The sequence below is a fragment of the Hyalella azteca genome, unplaced genomic scaffold, assembly GCF_000764305.2.
Source record: "Hyalella azteca isolate HAZT.00-mixed unplaced genomic scaffold, Hazt_2.0.2 contig15836, whole genome shotgun sequence".
Lineage (NCBI taxonomy): Eukaryota > Metazoa > Arthropoda > Malacostraca > Amphipoda > Hyalellidae > Hyalella > Hyalella azteca.
Genome location: NW_025945670.1, coordinates 1 through 17,987, shown reverse-complemented (window position 1 = coordinate 17,987; position 17,987 = coordinate 1). Strand labels below are relative to the sequence as shown.

The window sequence follows — 17,987 nt, the reverse complement described above, 5'->3', positions numbered from 1 at the left end:
TTAGTTGTTAGATCAGGCTTGTGCCATATTTATTACATGGAAAATTAAAATGGACATCGTTCCAGATGATGTCTTGACACATCTACTACTCTCCTGCCATTTTTTATCGATCTAAATTCTAAACAGCATAACTCCTAGGAATTTTTAAAAAATTTCTCTAGACATTAGATCAAAGAAAGTAGGTTGTATCATTTTCGCCGATTAGCGATATAAACATGATTCAATACATGATGAACGACAAGTATTAGCATTTGAAGATCAAGTAATTTTCGTTGCGGCTATAGATTTTGAGTAGCACAAATGAAATGATTAGACTTACTACCAGCACTTTGTTCTTTTTACCAACGTGTTCACTTCGTCTTAACTGATGTCATGGTGAGGAAAATACAGACGTGACCGGTTTCCCCTCAATAAAGTCACTTAATCGTCTGTTTTCGTCCACGTTGATGCACTGGCCCTCGTTGCTCCAGGCTTCCATGCTTGTATATTCTCGTTCAGGTTCGATGCCTCGCACCAGAATTTCACACAACTGAGAAAAATAAGTGAGAAAACGGTTCTCATTGGGAGCCTGCGTAAAAAATCTAACGAACATATATAATAATTCCAAGTGAACGCAAATTGATAAAAATTCATCAGTCAGAAAATGATGAAGTCAATTTTAATGGTGCAAAATTAAGACATTTGCTGAAATTCACACTTGTGAATACTGCACATGTGAACAAGAAAAATTGAATTTAAAAATTTGGTGATCCAATTAAAATAAATTTCTCGTTATATCTAGGATGAAACATCTCATTCATGATAATACAAGTTCTTGTAGACCTGTTCTTGAAAAGTTATTGTAGAACTTTTGTAAAATTTTTCAACCGAAGTCCGTACGTGGCCTCAAAAATATTTACCTTGCAAAGACTGCCGGCCGCGAGGAAACTGTTCACTTCATAGAACTGCTTCCACCTGGAGGAGTAAGTAAATTTTCATGTACACATTCAAAATTTGAGAAAAAATTGGCATTTTTTGGAGGAAGAAGCGAATTGACTCAAGGAGTAATTTTCAGTATTCAAGCTTCTATCAATAAGTGTCAAAAGTAGAATATATGGAGCTGATTGATCCCTTAGACTTAGAGAGTCGGTATTTAAGAATGTAACTAAGAATTTAGCTTCTAGCCTGTTGAAACGGTATCAACTTTGTCTCAAATCAACCTTAATGCATCAATCCTATCAACATTTACTGACGAGTCAATGAAGAAAATTAGGATCAATGAATCTTGAATATAACGTACTTTGATTTGAAAATTAAGGAACTACCCGAATTCCCATAAATATTAATCGAAGTTGGAAGTTAGAACTAAGTCATTTAAAAGGTAACGAATGTGGAATGTTGGCTGGAGCAGACCTATCATATCGTATGACAGAACCGTCGGATATCTTGAAAACGATTTTGTTTACATTAGCGATAGGCAAAGGCTGTCTAGGGCAAGGAAGTTCTCATGCGCGAGGGACGATTCGTTTCGTTTAACTTGAAAATAAGTGTATTAACCATGAGTATGGGCTTCGAATATGAGTAACCAAGAAGTGTCACGTTAAGTCATTCCGTTGTCTTGGACGCGGGAGGGCATTCGCAATCTGTTGCACAACGGCCAGGGCCAGGGGCCAGCGGTTTTAAAAAGCAGCGGCAGTGGAAAACTTCGAGGCATTGATGAACTTTCAACTCGTATACCAGACAAATGACTGCACAAATCCCGGAACATTGACCAGTATAATGCCAATGATCGAGCCGGCCGCGATAGCCATGAGACAACCGGAGACATAATAAGACGAGATTTTCACTGTTCCCTTTACCACGTTTTAGTGCTGATTTTGAATGATCGACGCGCAATGTGGCAAAGCGGACGTGTCTGAATTAGCTCTGGCAAACAATGAAATTTGTAAGAGAAAACCTTATGACATTAAGTGATCTGGGCAAATCAAGTGTATGAACATTGGTAGACAACAGACAGCAACTTTCCACGACGGATTCGGTGTTTTTTGAACTTTGGGCAGGCGATAAAGCACCCAACCTTCATAACATAACATAATGATGTCGGCGCTGAAATGTAGGCCTGATGTGGCCTGTCGCCGATTCTTTACCTTTTCGTGCCTTGTTCATAGATCTAAACTCGTATCATTTGATCGGATCTTTTCATGACTGGCGATAGTTTGAAGTAGCTACTAGTCTTCTACTGTGTTCGATAAGGAGCTAGGCATTTCAAATCTGAACATATATTTTTCCATAGTTTTATCTAGTCTGTTCTTGAACGCGTTCATACTTGGAGCTCCAACGATGTCATCGGGGAGGCCTGTCTCTTATACACATCTAGATGTGTATAAGAGACAGGTTCTGGATTAAAAATGAGTCTCGTACAGACTCCAAGAACAGGGATGCTGGGTGATTCTCATCTCTTGGAGAAGATTCATCTGTCCAGTCTATTTCTGGATGGTTAAAGTCACCAACGATCAACGTATGCGACCTGCTGAATGACATGCTCGGTAAAAGGCTGTTTCGGCTGAACATTTTCCAAGATGGCGGCATCCGGCATGGCATCGCACTAGAAACTCGGCAAGAGTCTTCCTCAATCGGCAACTTACATCTCACACACGCATTATTTAGATTCAAAGGAAGCGGCGAGTAAACTTGGTTTCTGGCCTCCTGTTGATGAAAGAAGATACTATGCCACCCCCAATCAGAGGTAGGAAAGCGAGTCGTAGCAATGACCGTGCAGCAGCAGACGAAGAACAACCGGCACCCTGTAGCAAGTGTAGTGTGCACTGCACGATCAATGACAAAGCACTACACTGCGGGCTTTGTGATCGCTGGTACCACACAAAATTACAAGATGTGAATGATGCGATGTATAAGGTCAAATTTGGTAGAAGACAGCAAATCTGCAACCCCCATTTGCACTGGTACTGCAAGCCAACATGCACGAAGCTGGCAACTAACTTCGTTGACAGTCTATTGAAGATACAGTCAGAGGTTGGCAGATTGGGACTAGAGATGGTCGAAGTAAAGAACAGAGTAGGCAGTATTGAGGATGGCCATTTCACCCCTGCCATGGAGGAGAAAGTAGAAAGTTTGACAGCAGGATCAGTGGCGGCGATCACCGGGATGATAGGCTACGCATGCATGAAGATAAGTGCAGGGAAAGACTTGACCCCTACGGAGAGGAAAGAAGAAGCACTGTTCACGGAAATGAAAGAGAAACAAGAACAATCAAAAGCGGTGGGGGACAACATCGCCAAGTGGGTGAGAAAAACGGCAAGGTGGTCAACGTGGGCAAATACCCACCACAACACTAAGAGTAAACAAAGCCAACAAAACTTCTTCTGCACATAGTTTTAACCGTACATGCACTTTTTCTTCTTCTACCAGCACGAACAAAACTGTAAATGCGTATTCCGCAGGGAAACTGTTTATGGCACATTTGCTTCGCGATGTACACCAACAATCTACCGCACCATTTTCAGACAATCTACCGCACCATTTTCAGAGCCACATCGAGCTCTTTGCAGATGATACCAAGGTCTTCGCCCGCTGTGACATCCCAGAGGCAAGAAAAACCCTGCAGAAGGACCTGGACAGACTCCACAAGTGGTCTATGGATTGGCAACGGCGCTTCCACCCCGAAAAGTGCAACCTGCTTCGCCTTGGATACGCCAGCGACACCGCCCAGTGCAATGCTCAAGGCGAAGAGTACAGAGTCATGACCCCACTGAAGAAAAGCGACACCGAAAAAGATCTGGGAGTAGTGATCGACAGGACCTGAGCTTCAAAGGCCAAGTAGCGCAAGCAACAGCTAAGGCAAACAGAGTACTGGGTGTTAAAAGGCGAACCTTCGACTTCATCACGCCTGAGATCTTCATCCAGCTCTACCAAACCCTCGTTCGACCGATGCACGAGTATGGCCACTCAGTCTGGCAGCCAAGGTACAAGACTCTGTGCTCCGACCTGGATGACGTTCAGAGGAGGGCAACCAAGCTTATCGCAAGCAACAAGGACAAGCCGTACCCAGAACGCCACGCCTCGCTCGGTCTACCCAGCTTGGAGCACAGAAGACAATTAGAAGGGACGTGATCGACGGTTTCAAGTACGTCCACGGCGCCTACGAAGCTGACCGCCCCCAGCTGCACCTTCACGACGGCAGAGATACTCGCGGGAACAGCCTGAAACTCGCCAAGGGCCGCTGCAGACTGAACATCAGAGCCGGCTACTTCTCCCACCAAGTCGTGTCAATATGGAACAGCCGGCCGGACAACGCCGTCACTACACCCTCTATCAACGCCTTCAAGATCAGGTTCGACAAGCACTGGGTGACACGCAGAGAACTGTACGACTCCGAATGCTGTCATTAACTCCCCTATTGGTACTTCTAGACTAACTGCTACCACGCATGCGACAAATAGTCAAGATGCAACCTAACCAGGCCAAATATTCAAGAAGCAACCCCCCAATCAGGCGTGGTGAACAGGCCGCTAGGCCTTTTACACTGAACCTATCAATTATCAAGAGATGTACTACGTATTTTAGTTGACAATATCATTCCAGTAACGGGAACGAACCAGCAATTATTGCAGCGATGCGACACAAACCCTAGAGCAACACATGTCAGTAGAAATTGAAACAACCCCTTAGTACCTACAGCCTTTAGCAAAATCGCGGCCTGGCTAACAATGCGATATATATAAAAGCGGCGAGACGGTATTACAGCTTCGAAAAAGACGTGCCTACGAATGATTGCCGCACTGACGATTGGCTATAAAAATCGACACAGCTAGCCGAATTTGTACTTCAATGTTGAACGATATGTGCAGCAGGAGGGGTACTCTAATTGATGGATAGCACGACGTGATGTACCTGAAGTTTTCATTATAGGTGGTGGTGTAAGAGTCGGTAGCAGGTGTGGGGTGATGTACCTGAAGTATTCGTTATAGGCAGTGGTGTTAGAGTCGGTAGCAGGTGTGGGGTGATGTACCTGAAGCATTCGTTATAGGCGATGGTGTTGGAGTCGGTAGCAAGTGTGGGGTGATGTACCTGAAGTATTCATTATAGGCGGTGGTGTTGGAGTCGAGGTAGAGGAGGTAGGCGGCCAGCGACTGGACGTCGGGGAAGTCGAAGACGTCGATGTAGGCGTCTTTCGGCGCCCCGGTCAACTCGTGGCCCAGGCCGTACGTCACCGGGATGACGTCGTACCTTTGTCATAATAAATTTATGTTGTCATGCCATTAATACCAAGAGATCCTGCCATTGATACCAAGGGCAGTAGACAGAAAAGCTCAAAACTCCTCCGACAGAACGTGGCAACTGTCATAATCGGTAATAAGCATTAATAACGAAAAATACTTATTATATCCATAATAAAAGTACAAAATATTCAAGGTAATCTCAAAACAGTTGGGATAATTTAATCAAAGTTCGTATTGAGAACCGCGAGCTCTCAGGCAGGCTTTGCTGGTTGAGTAATCTACGTTGAATCATTATAACTCCTCTCGTAAATGAAACCTCAATCTGAATTTTTTTCTGCTTATTCAGCTATTCATTTACAAATGCTTTACAGTAACAAATAATATGTAAAATTTATAGAATAATGGGAATATTGTACATCGATTTTTATTTTTTATCCGACTCGTCTAAATTCGTGTGACATAGCCTAAGGAAGAAGAACTATTTATCCTGTATTGATTCGTATTGAATACCTAAGTGATCCAACCTCTATTTTGTGGTTATTTGTCACCAAAAACTAGTCTTACTCTCATGTGGAGTGAAAATCCGTATATTAATGGTTCACATGCGGGCGTTGTGGGAGGTTTAAGGGGAAACATGTCGTAAATTACTAACCTGTCAGTTCACGACGGGCGGGGCGGGGCGGGGAAGGGGTACTCAATTTTGGGGGCGTATTATAATACATGTCTTGTGGTCGGCCGAGGCCAATTAGTTCTCGCCAACGGCAGGCCATTATTCGGTTACCCTAAAGCCGCTCGTTGCTCCAAAGAAAGGTTGCTGACATAACATATTGCAAAGACTACCAGCTCAAGAGTAGCAACTGCGTAAGCTGAGGACAAAGCAAAGATTTCACATCGTGGTCGCGAATCCCTCGCTCTAAGACTTCGTTATCATGACGTAAATTATAACAGTCGAATTAAATTGAAATTAAATCTTCACATCATTATTCGAATAAAAATTTCACATAAGACAATAAAAAGAGTTGAACGCCATAAATACGAACTTTAGTTCTTCGAACGGAATTTTTTGTGCAACATTACATAGAGCTTCTTTGATTGCAAATAATCACGACATTTAAATCAAGCGCTGTGGCTCATCAAACTTCGGTTCCTGATGCGATCTAGTAGATTGATATCTCGATTCCTCAGCCTGAGACATTGAGGGAATATTTACAATGTTCCGTTAGGTTTAGATCGCAGCTTAATCTTACGTCAAGATGAGATCACGCAATTTCTTCAATATTGTCATGAGCAGACCTGGTGAAGCAAGATGCATTTTTTTTGCCGAGTGCCGTGTCTAATTCCTCACACGCTTTAGCCTAAATTCCATTATAAAAAAATAAAATTCTGAACAACTCTCTTAAAATATAAATTTCATTTTCCCTCTGCTTTAATGCCACTTTTATGTCAGTTCTTATTTCGCTCCCAAAGATGTTCTATTACTATAATCTGGGATGCTCACAGCCAATTTTAAATATACCGTATTAACAAAAATAAATGACTAATTCAATCTACAAAGTGTATAAGGCTCTTATTTCAGCGTTCGTTACTTGAGCATATGCCGATTAGCATCTCGTAACATCATGCATGCAATCTTACATAAATATGTTGATATTAAGATCTACATTTATACTTTCCCCTTAAGCATTTCCCTAAAACAGATTTCATATTTATTTCCTAAAAGTTACTATTTTCAATTGTTGATGCGTATGCATATACAGTGGAGAAAATAAGTAGGTATTTAGTCAGTCACCAATTGTGCAAGTTCTCCCACTTAAAATGATGAGAGAGGCCTGCAATTGACATCATAGGTCAATTGCAGAGACAACTATGAGAGACAAAATGTGAAAAAATTGAGAAAGTAATTTTGTCGGACTTTTAAAGATGTTATTTGCAAATGATGGTGGAAAATAAGTATTTGGTCACCTACAAACAATCAAGATTTCTGGCTGTCACAGACCTGTAACTTCTTTTTTTAAGAGACTTCACTTTCCCCCATTTACTACCTGTATTAATGGAACCTGTTTGAAGTCGTTAACTATATAAAAGACACATGCCTACAACCTCGAACCGTGACACTCGAAAATCCATCACGGTGAAGACGAAAGAGCTGTATGAGGACACCAGAAACCGAATTATAGACCTGCACCAGGCTGGTCTGGTCTGAAACCAGCAGCTTGGTGTGAAGAAATCTACTGTGGAGCAATAATCAGAAAATGGAAGACCTACAAGATCACTACTAATCTCCCTCGATCTGGGTCTCCACGTGAGATCTCAGCCCGTGGGGTCAAAACGATCACAAGAACGGTGAGGGAAAATCCCAGAACCATAAGTGGGATCTAGTGAATGGCCGACAGAAAGCTGGGACAAACGTTACAAAGGCTACCATCAGCTACACACTACGACGCCAGGGACTGAGATCTTGCAGTGCCAGACGTGTCCTCTAGCTTAAGCTAATCCATATCCAGGCACGTTTGTAGTCTGATAGAGAGAATGAATAGTTTGATAGAGTATTGGGAGAATGTCATATGGTCAGATGGAACACACGACTATTTGGTAAAAACACAACTCGTCGTTTTTGGAGGGAAGTGAGTGCGGAGTTTCATCCAAAGAGCACCATATACCAACTGTGAAGCATGGGGGTGGTAACATCATGCTTTTGGGCTGTTTTTCTGCAAAGGGACCAGGACGGCTGGTCCGTGTACATGAATGAATAAAAGGGGCCATGTACCGTGAAATTTTGGGTGCAAACCTCCTTCCATCAGCAAGGGCAATGGAGATGAAACGTGGCTGGGTCTTTCAGCACGACAATGATCCCAAGCTCACTGCTAGGGCAACAAATGAGCGGCTTCGTAGGAAACATTTCTAAGTCCTGGAGTGACCTAGCCAGTCTCCCGATCTCAACCCCATTGACAACCTTTGGAGGGAGTTGAAAGTCCGTATTGCTCGCCTACAGCCCCCAAACATCACTGCTCTAGAGGGGGGAGCAGCCTTAGGCCACAAATTTTACTCTTAAATAAGCCCGGGAGCTAATGCCTAACTTCACCATGCATTAACTTTACTCAGCCTCAGAACTAGAAGCCGCAGACTACGCTTGGATAACTCCGTAATCCAGACAAGCGACACGCTGCCGAAAGATAACAGCGCCGTAGGTCTTCGGCTACTGCCTAAGCATGCTCGCTCATAAAGAGGCAGTTCCCCATCCGGCCGTACCTTTTCCGGCCTAACCTCTTCTGGCCTAACTTATTCACGCTGTCCCGGCTCACAACCTTCTTGCTGCCAATGACTGGCTCTATCAGCACACTTGGACCGCTTTTCTAACTTCTTGCAGCCAGTGAGGTTAGGTTAGGTCACTCAGATTTGTTTTGGGTGGAGAAAGGTTGCAGCTCGTTTTGCTTAGGCCAGATGAGGTTTGGCCAGATGCAGTATGGCCATGTTTACCTTTGGCAAGCTTATTTTGTGGTTGTGGACATCCGACGCTGTGGCTTTGAGCACTTGACTTCATAGGCCGTCATGCACTCTAGCGTTCTTACCTATGGAAAGGAATATGAACTAAGTGTGAAGTATGGCAAAGCTGGCCTCCGGCATGCGTCCCCTCTAGAAGAGATTTGCATGGAGGAATGGGCCAACAGGCCAGCAACAGTGTGTACCAACCTTGCAAAGACTTACAGATAACGTTTGACTTCTGTCATTGCCAACAAAGGATATACGATAAAGTAAGTTTTGAGATGCAATATTATTATTGACCAAATACTTATTTTCCACCATTATTTGCATGCAAGTAACATCTTAAAAAGTCCGACAAAATTATTTTTCTCGATTTTTTTTCACATTTTGTCCCTCATAGTTGAGGTCTACCTATATATAATGTCAATTGCAGGCCTCTCTCATCATTTTAAGTGGGAGAACTTGCACAATTGGTGACTGACTAAATATTTGTTTTCCCCACAGTACGCAATTATTGATGCGCATATTGATGCGTAAACTCTCGTACGTGTTACTTGTTAAATTTATTTAATTTGTACGCATGTATTAGCACTTTGTTTATGACTGCTAATTTCTCTTGCGTCTCTAGGTTATGTGAAAAAATGAGGCATAAATTAAAGCATAACTGGAAGAACCGCAGGTGCAACCGACTTCTGGTCACACAGGCAGTGACGCCGTGGACCCTTTATTTGGCGTTTCATCTCACTGTACAGAGTCGCCTCGGCTCCAATAAATAAATTTTGTTCATATCATAATTATAACTCTTCAAAAACTCCAATTTAGATTAATAATATTCCATGACGCGTTATAAAATCTTCTGCGTTGAATTGCTCATTAGAACACTGGTTTTTGCATGTTAGCGAAAAAGTACTTGCAGCCGTGTTTTCCCCCTTGATTCCAGTAAGTTCATGTCTTGTTACATAAATTTAACCCATTCTACTTACCGTAATAAGTTGAAAATTTTTTCCGTAACGTAGTGATTGCAGAGAGAGTTCTCAAAGGAGAAGTAGAATTTGTAATGTTGCTCCACCATTCTATAGCATTCAGCCGCGCGGGTGGGCCAGGGGCCGCACTGCAGCTTACCGCATTTGCCATAGATGTCAACTTGCAAGCCGTATTTCTGCAATGACTGCGCCAACCTTCGCAACAAGATTCATTTTTATTATTCTGAGGTTTGTGAACGCCATATCCAGATTACAAATGAATTTGCATCAACAGGTGTATAGCTGACGCAGCTTAGCTTAAATACTCATAAAATCATTTCCGAGTATACTAGGCATCGAGTCAATTGACAATGCGACGACTCGGTATGTTGTTTTAAGCTCATACGAAATTAACTTTCATCACATAGACTCTTGAGCTTACAATCAAGCGAAACAGTGTCATACCTCATTCGATTACTGGGAGTGGATCGGCAGTTGGAGACAAACCAAGCAGCCATTCTTCGTTTGTCGTATGTTTTGGTGCTACTCAAATGGCCATGTTTGGGGTGGGTTGGCTCTGGTTTTAAGTGTACAATTATATTCCTGTGAACATTAACAAGTTTACGTATACACAAATAAAAAAAGGGTTATATGTGAGTCCTGTATACATGTTATTTAGGGAGGAAATGTACATCTATGGAACGTTGCGTTTTATATTGCAAAATTAATTCGTGGGTTGAATTTTCTCCAGTGGACACACTATGGACGAGCCCCCAGCTTGGTTCAACAATCATGCTTTGAAAACGCATGGTCATTGCGATATTATACTTTTTAGTGGTTAACTTCCATAAAATTTTAGCAATGCTTACGTTGCCACGATGTCGGAGTCTCTCCTGTAACCCAAGGTGTAATCGACCTGTGCGTCTGAGACCGGCACACGGTCGGGAGCCTCGGATGACTGAAGTACAAACTTAGCATTTGGATAACTGCACAATTATAAAATAAAGTTGTGTAAATTTAAAAAACAGTGTATAGTCAAATAATAGAACTAATAAGGTATCGTATCTCCCATCCTTCCGTGTATTATCGTTTGAATCCAAGATAATTTAGCGCTCCCTCCAGTAATCAATGCATCTTAATTACTCATCATGGTTCAGCGCTGGCTATAGACTGATTATTCTCTTGCCGGCATGAAAAATACAACAGAGTTTCAACTTGCGTTGTGAAACTTGGAAAAGAATTAGCAGCAAGCTTCCGTTGTTCGAATCTGACATCGTACATTTGTCAACATATGTACACTCTTGTCGTTTATGGGCTGTAGGCCTCATCTCCCGCACACATCCTTCTCATAACCACCTCTTCCGTGGATAAAATATCATTAAACAGGTCATTTACGACGCATAGTTGATCAACCAGCCTAGGAAGTGGTGATGCATATAGCATAATATATAAAAGCATCGGCGATTAATTTCTTGTATAAAACAACTCAATAATATTTTTTATTTTCTGTTGCCCAGTTGGCTTGGCTGCGGTTGCCGCATGAACATGACTAATGCTCTTCATAATGTTTAATTTTATTTCCATGCGACACATTCTAAAGCCGGATAGTAATAACAATCTTGCCAATGAGATACACTGAAGTGCAAATGTGAACGCCAGATATCAACAACTGCGAGTCGCCGGCTTAGATTGTTCTTGATAAACTCACCTTCTTCTGTCAGGAAAAGGACTGTTTTTACTCCTTTTTGGCATTCTCATTGAGTTCAGTATAATGGCGTCTACTTCGTCAGGCTGCACGAGGGTTCTGTTTGCAGTGATTTGACAATTGTTCACGGGACATTTACTGAAGTACTGTTGGTCGCCATGCTGTGTTCTCGTTGGGTGTCTCTGCATGAGAAATATGTGGAAAGTAATAAATCCGCGATGAGCTCGTGGATTGCACATCTAAATGACGAAGGCGAGAAGGTGTGAACCAGCGAGTGTGTGTGATGAATTTCAGTGATTGGGAAGTTCTCTGTAGTTTTGACATGGACGCTCTGGATGGGGAGTGTGAAAGTATTGGGAGGAAATACGGAACGATCTAAGGAATGCGAGGTATGGGGCGCGTTTCATGTTTGGATCTAGGAAGTAGAATATGCAAATCTAGAGTAGGATTGAAAGGGCTTTTTTCCTAAATGTCCTTTAGGAACTAGAACCGAGTAATGCGAAATTATTAAAGATATATGTAAATGTATTTAGTATAGGTAGGCCGAATTAATTTGTTCCTTTAAGCAGGGTTCATTGAAGACCAGAGAATTTGTTTTATTGACAAAATTGTTATTATTTTTTCAATATATCGAACAATACTTTTCGTTTTCACTGGTAAATCGAAAATCAGTATACCGATGGACATTTTTGATTCGTTAACAACGTTTCGAATGTAGGTATCAATTATTTATTATCAAGTTACAAGACGCATTGAGTGGCGAAAGTACAACTACTCAAAAATCAGAATTTGTTTAGAAAATAATTACAAAATCATGAAAATATGACGGTGATCAAAAATTCAAGCACCAAAAATTATTCTGCAAGGTTCATGGCTGGAGTCCCATCCTTAACCCTCTACCGCCAGACACGAGTACCCGGAGCAATATTGTCACACAATCCTACCCAAAAAGGATGGTTGTTAAGGGTACGTAGAAGAGGGTTAAGATGGGACCTTAGGTATCGCGAGTCGGTTGGCGTCGGAGCATCGCATGACGACACTGCGTAGATTCATACAGCACCGTACGACTGATGGTCTCGTTGTGGGCTTTCGTCAGGTGGTTCCTTGGTCCACCAGACTGAAGGTGGCACGTGAGACGTCGGCTTAATGTGAAAATTATGTGATGTCATCCATAGTTAATGTCGTAGTTGTGAGCCCGATGTAGTCCATATTAGGGAGAAGTCTGCAACCTTCTCTATTGCAGGTAAATTTATAGACTACATTGGTCTCATGGAAAACTCCCTTTTTTGCAGGGGTTATTGTTCATTCCAAGATTCTGCATTTTCATGCTTTTATAACAGATTAGTAGTTCTATTTAATTGTTAGTTACGCTTACGATGCTGTTGTGAACGATAGATTGAAGGAACCGTTCATCTGCTCTACAACCGCTGGTCATTTGATGCTCGTAGTTGATGGTTGTAACGTTTACGTTAAGCCGACGTCACACGTGCCACCTTCAGTCTGGTGGACCAAGAAACCAGCTGATGGAAGCCCACAACGAGACCATCACTCATACGGTGCTGGAAGAATGTAATGATCATGATCTATGGGACACAGTTCCGCATTATGGTCAAGCACGGGGAGGTCCAATTCAGCTGTTAAGCACATGTGTTTTCACCGGAGTCATAGAAATTCATCGAATAAATTGAGTAATGAACGGTTATGAACAATGATGGGTTATATGGAGAGTCTGGAAAAATATTTTACGAGTGATGAAGGCCAGGAGATTCGATCGAGATGACTACAATTTGTCATATATTATGATAATTGGACCGAACAAAAGCAACGTATAAATCTGTATTTTCGGCTAGTCTCCATTTCTACTGGAATTTAAATTTAAAGACCCACGATGACACACGTCAGATAAGTGATAGTATTGACAGTATTTTGAAATTATACTGCTTGAAGTTGATATTAACTGTTGTCGTCGATGGAAGTGTGTTTTAGGGAAGAAACATCTTTTTATTTACAAAAAAGAGAAACTATTGTCCGACTACTTTTGTCTGTGATGTGTAGAATTTTCTCCTAAAAGTAGTTAAAAGAATGTCGTGCGAACATATAAATGTGAAAATAGATGATCTTTTCATAGATCTCTTCATAAACGTTTATTGTTCAAGCTTGCACTCTTTTGAATAAGACATAATACTCAGAATGAGGGTATAGTTTGCGCGGAAAATAATGTAATCAGGACCATCATTATTTTTATAGAGAAAATCAATATTAATTTTACGATTAATTTTTTGACAAATCAATCTAACCTCCGACCACTCCAAAATATTTTTGATTTTGCCGTTAGATCCGTTTTTTTCAGGCTGTTCAAACCCATCGTCCCACCTGGTCTCCAAACGACGATGAATGTAATCGAAGTCAAGGGAGGAATTGGCTATTGAGTTGACCCTGCAGATAAGATAAGATGGTTGATAATAGCATTCTGTGTATATATATTGTGTTCTCAGCTTCTAACTGTTCGGAATTGATGATAACTTGATAATTAACGTAAACAGCGCAATTGCAATAAAAAAGTAACTCAAATCTAGTACACGTCGGAGCAAATAATGTACGACCAGTGCCGAATTTATTCCTTCTAAGATTCAGCTCATTGACTGTCCATCATATTTTACAATTGCAAAGAAATTGCGGTCTCCTGTGATTCTCTTCATAGGTTAAGGGTATGAAGACCGTGACGCACAATGACCACTCGTACACATGCACGATAGTGACGTTATAAACCAGTGTTTCTTCGAATGACACGGTCTGAACCACTCCAGTCCATGTGTGACCAGAGGGCAACGGCCAACGATAAATATCATACAAACTTTCACCTGAAGAAATCTAAGCAAAGCTTGAAGCAGCCTTTGCTCTTAGCTTAGTGACTTGGATACATTACTGATATAGTACAAAAGTGCTCTATCTATTCCGAGTATTGATCGCTGGTGCAAACAGTGCTCCAACAAATGGCAACAGAGACAGGGACATAATACCGCAACCTTACGTTTAACCTATAGGAGAAGACATGGTCAAATTTTCAGACAACCGCAACTTACTCCCAAAATGGAAAGGTTTATTTATGAGTTCATGAGCTATACATCATATGTAAGCGATGATAACAATGTCAAGATGCTAATGTCTAGATAATAATGTCTAATCAACGACACCTTGGTAGCTTTTAACCGCTATCAAACATTATAGTCAGCAGCACGAAGTGCACGAAATGGAAAGGCACTTATAATTGACTTCCGTTACACTTAATGAACTAAATAGTACTTACGTTAATCGAAGACTACAGGAACTTCTCACGGGTCCATTTTTTCTCTGGTCATCACACAAAACGAATTTGCCGACGAAAGACTCTTTCTGGACAGCCAAGTCCCAAGTGGCCTTCTCCTGAAGTGGTAGAGAGCCTGTATAGGCTAAGGTAATGTTGTTGTAGGCATAAACTGTAGCGTTATTGTCTACGGCTATGGCTGAGTAGCCAGAAAAAGGAAAAGTGATGTTGCCAGCAGTGTAAATCGTGGTGCCACCATCAGAAGCGAAGACGATTCCGCTAGAAGACAAGACTTCATCCAAGAAAGAAACTCCACCCTGAAGGGTAATACAAACTATAAACTGGTTGGAATTCTGCAGTAATATTTCAAAAGAATATGAATGAATCCCTGGAAATTCCGTCAATCGAAATATTAATTGCAACGTGAGATGAAATGTCTATGGCGATGTCTGGCGCTTCAGATTTCGAGATATGACAAATTAAAAGTCACGAGATTGACACAAGAGGTATAACTAGGTGTCCGTTCATGTTAGTCATATTTGTTATTCATGTTAGTCTTATTCTTCATGTTAATCTTATCTGGCATTGTGACAGTTACCTGGAATGAGAGTAAAGACACTCCTGTTTGATATCTGATGAAGATGTAGAAAATCGTCACAGTCGAGATGAACATGCCACGCCACAGCCATTTCTGAGGATATATGTAAATTTCGTTTTAATGAGCATCATTCTAAAGGCATGCATAGTAAACGAAACTGCGTTGGTCACATGGATATACCTAGTCTTGGCCTACCGACCGTCAACACACTCCCTGACGTTGAAAATGTTAATGCACAAATGGCACATGATGCGGACGTCACGTTGAAAAAGTACGTAGGTAGGTAGTCCACTATTATATGAATGATCTGGAATACTGGAAATTGATTGTTCAGATCTTAATTGTCATTCCATCAAACTTGCACTCATGAGCCATCATTTATTTTTTATTTATGTAAGAAAAAAATCATTCAAATAAAAAAATCATTCTCTTGCAAAAAATTCACATCTTTATTCTTAAATAAATTCTGAAATTTTAAATTACATGCCCGCGCATGTAATTTCATAAATATTTTTGCCATCGAAATCATTTTGATTACAATTACGGTAGAAAAAAAATTAATGCTTTTGGAAATAACGATTATGATATCGATATTCTACAATATATAAAGCAAACGCAGTCAGCCCTGTAACGAGTTACCCTAGGATTCGAAATGTTTTCTACTACCTTGGCTACCGAATTGAGGTGAAACTCTTCCCAAGTATCGTAATCAACTCCTACATTTCATGCCTCGTGCCAACTCCGGCAACTCGTACATTTCATGCCTCGTGCTCAAACATTAGTACCTACTCATAAGGTTAAATGATAAAATTATAGTTCTTCATTGTAAGAAGACGCAATTTATAGAACTCAAATTGATTTGATAATTAAACCCGCCACAACTGTCAAACTTTCAGTAAAATTTAGGTAGAGAATGTGATTCCGTGCAGAGCAGAATGAGGTGTCATAACTCTCAACTAAATTTTTGCCCTTGTGAAGTTTCGGTGACCACACAAAGTTTCCCAACTCTAGGTTCGGGCCCACAATAGGAATGAACAACAGCTTCATCGCTCCTGCAACATGCGGAACACAGTAAACTTGTCAAGTGACTTGGCTAAATCGCTATCTAGGACTTCTAGGTACACAGCATTCACTGGCTGACTACGTCACTACGGTCGAGAGGGCGAGTCCAATCATTCAAAGTAGACAAAAGGTTAGCGGTACAGGATCTACCGGCAATAAAGCCACATTGAAAGTCAGACAGGAGAGGGTTAACATTCAAGTGATCGAGAATCCTATCCCTTACAATAGATTTCATTACCTTACAAAAATTTGTGTATCATCGAAAGAACTACCGGTAAATTAGGTACGAACTCTACTGGGTTCATGATACATTCAAAATAAAAGAACTAACCTTAATATGAGTTTTTTGTTCCTGTTTAATGAGTTGATTATTCGACTGCGCCAACATTCCTGACAATGAGGTTCTAATTGCTTTAATTCCAAAGCGATTCCATTCGAGACATGAATTTTAATTGAGCAAAACGACCTAACACCACGACACACATTGCTTGACTGACTAGTCGGCATTATCGGGTCGGGCCGAACGACAGATAAAGCCTGCACTATGAATCAACCGATCAACTTCCCGGTATTCATGAAAATAATTTTGAATGTTAATTGTATCAAGCACACAAATTTGAGACCACTTGCAATTTTATTATGAAAACGGTCAGCACAATTATGAATGGATAGATCTTAATGGTAGAGCGTTTTGGTATGTAACAATATATGTTAATAATTCGACAGAATGGCTAAATAATTGTGGCACTCCCACAACATCAGATAAGAAAGTTGGCAGTTACTTCCATTTGAAATCCGATTGTAACAAAGACATCAGGGAACGTCGCGATGGATTTTGTTTGATATTTATCGTATGTAGCAAATAGCAATACTTACGGTCATTCGATCTCCAGGGTATATTTTTAATTATTCGTGTAAAAAAAGAACAGACGATCGGTGACTGTACGTGTACGGACAAGCCACAATCACAATGCCACAGCTGCGACGTCGGGCAGTACAGAAGATCCACCAAAAGGAACGCAGTAAATAAACTAAAACTTCGAGCAGCGTCCGATGACTAAGTTTATCTATGACTGTCAAATGACATCATATAATTAATATTTTTGAAGTACATATAGTCAGAGTCGCATAGATTGCATCGGTGTGATTCGTGTAGATTTTAGATTTTTAAGAGTGATCACAAATCTACAATTAAACTTGCTGTGAGTTTCATTCGTATCCTACGTCGTAACTCTATCACATGAATTCGGGATGCATGCCGGAGGCCAGCATAGCCCAAGACCAGCATATCTTTCATCCTCCTTTCCGTGCGTAAGCCTGCTAAAGGGCAGAGTAGACTAAGGGATTACAAGTTAAAAGTCAAAGGTACAAATCCCCTTCATGGAAATTAACCAGCGAGCTAATGAGAAGTAAGCCACCAATACAATCGCTCTACGCCGTATTGAAAACCGTCCTACAGCTCTATCCCATGCCGTCTAACCTAATCACGATTTTCGGTAAGCAACTCCCTACGCCACACCGCTGTTGATACACAGTCAGCACTCCAGCCCGTCCGTTCGTCGCAGCTGTTTTCCCCCGCCATAACTCTACCTCCACGCTTACCCCGTCTCCCCGCCTATTTTCACCGACTGCCGAACGGCTTTTCTTAGTTTCT

General features: G+C 41.3%; 1 protein-coding gene across 2 annotated transcripts; it reads right to left on the bottom strand.

The window, feature by feature from the left end:
- LOC108677119 (glycoprotein 3-alpha-L-fucosyltransferase A) lies at positions 1 to 17,425 on the bottom strand. 2 transcript variants are annotated; one of them, XM_047884669.1, is made up of 11 exons: positions 17,210 to 17,425; positions 15,272 to 15,364; positions 14,677 to 14,990; positions 13,667 to 13,805; positions 11,373 to 11,551; positions 10,534 to 10,650; positions 10,130 to 10,267; positions 9,686 to 9,880; positions 5,068 to 5,226; positions 900 to 954; positions 1 to 529 (listed from the first exon to the last, which is right to left on the bottom strand). In XM_047884669.1, the coding sequence occupies exons 1-11, from the start codon at positions 17,213 to 17,215 to the stop codon at positions 371 to 373; spliced, it is 1,554 nt and encodes a 517-aa protein (XP_047740625.1). In that variant the 5' UTR covers positions 17,216 to 17,425; the 3' UTR covers positions 1 to 370. The 2 variants fall into 2 exon arrangements, with proteins under 2 accessions (XP_047740625.1, XP_018020762.1); XM_018165273.2 differs by lacking the exon at positions 17,210 to 17,425 and adding an exon at positions 16,665 to 16,815.
- Between the last annotated feature and the right edge of the window lie 562 nt (positions 17,426 to 17,987).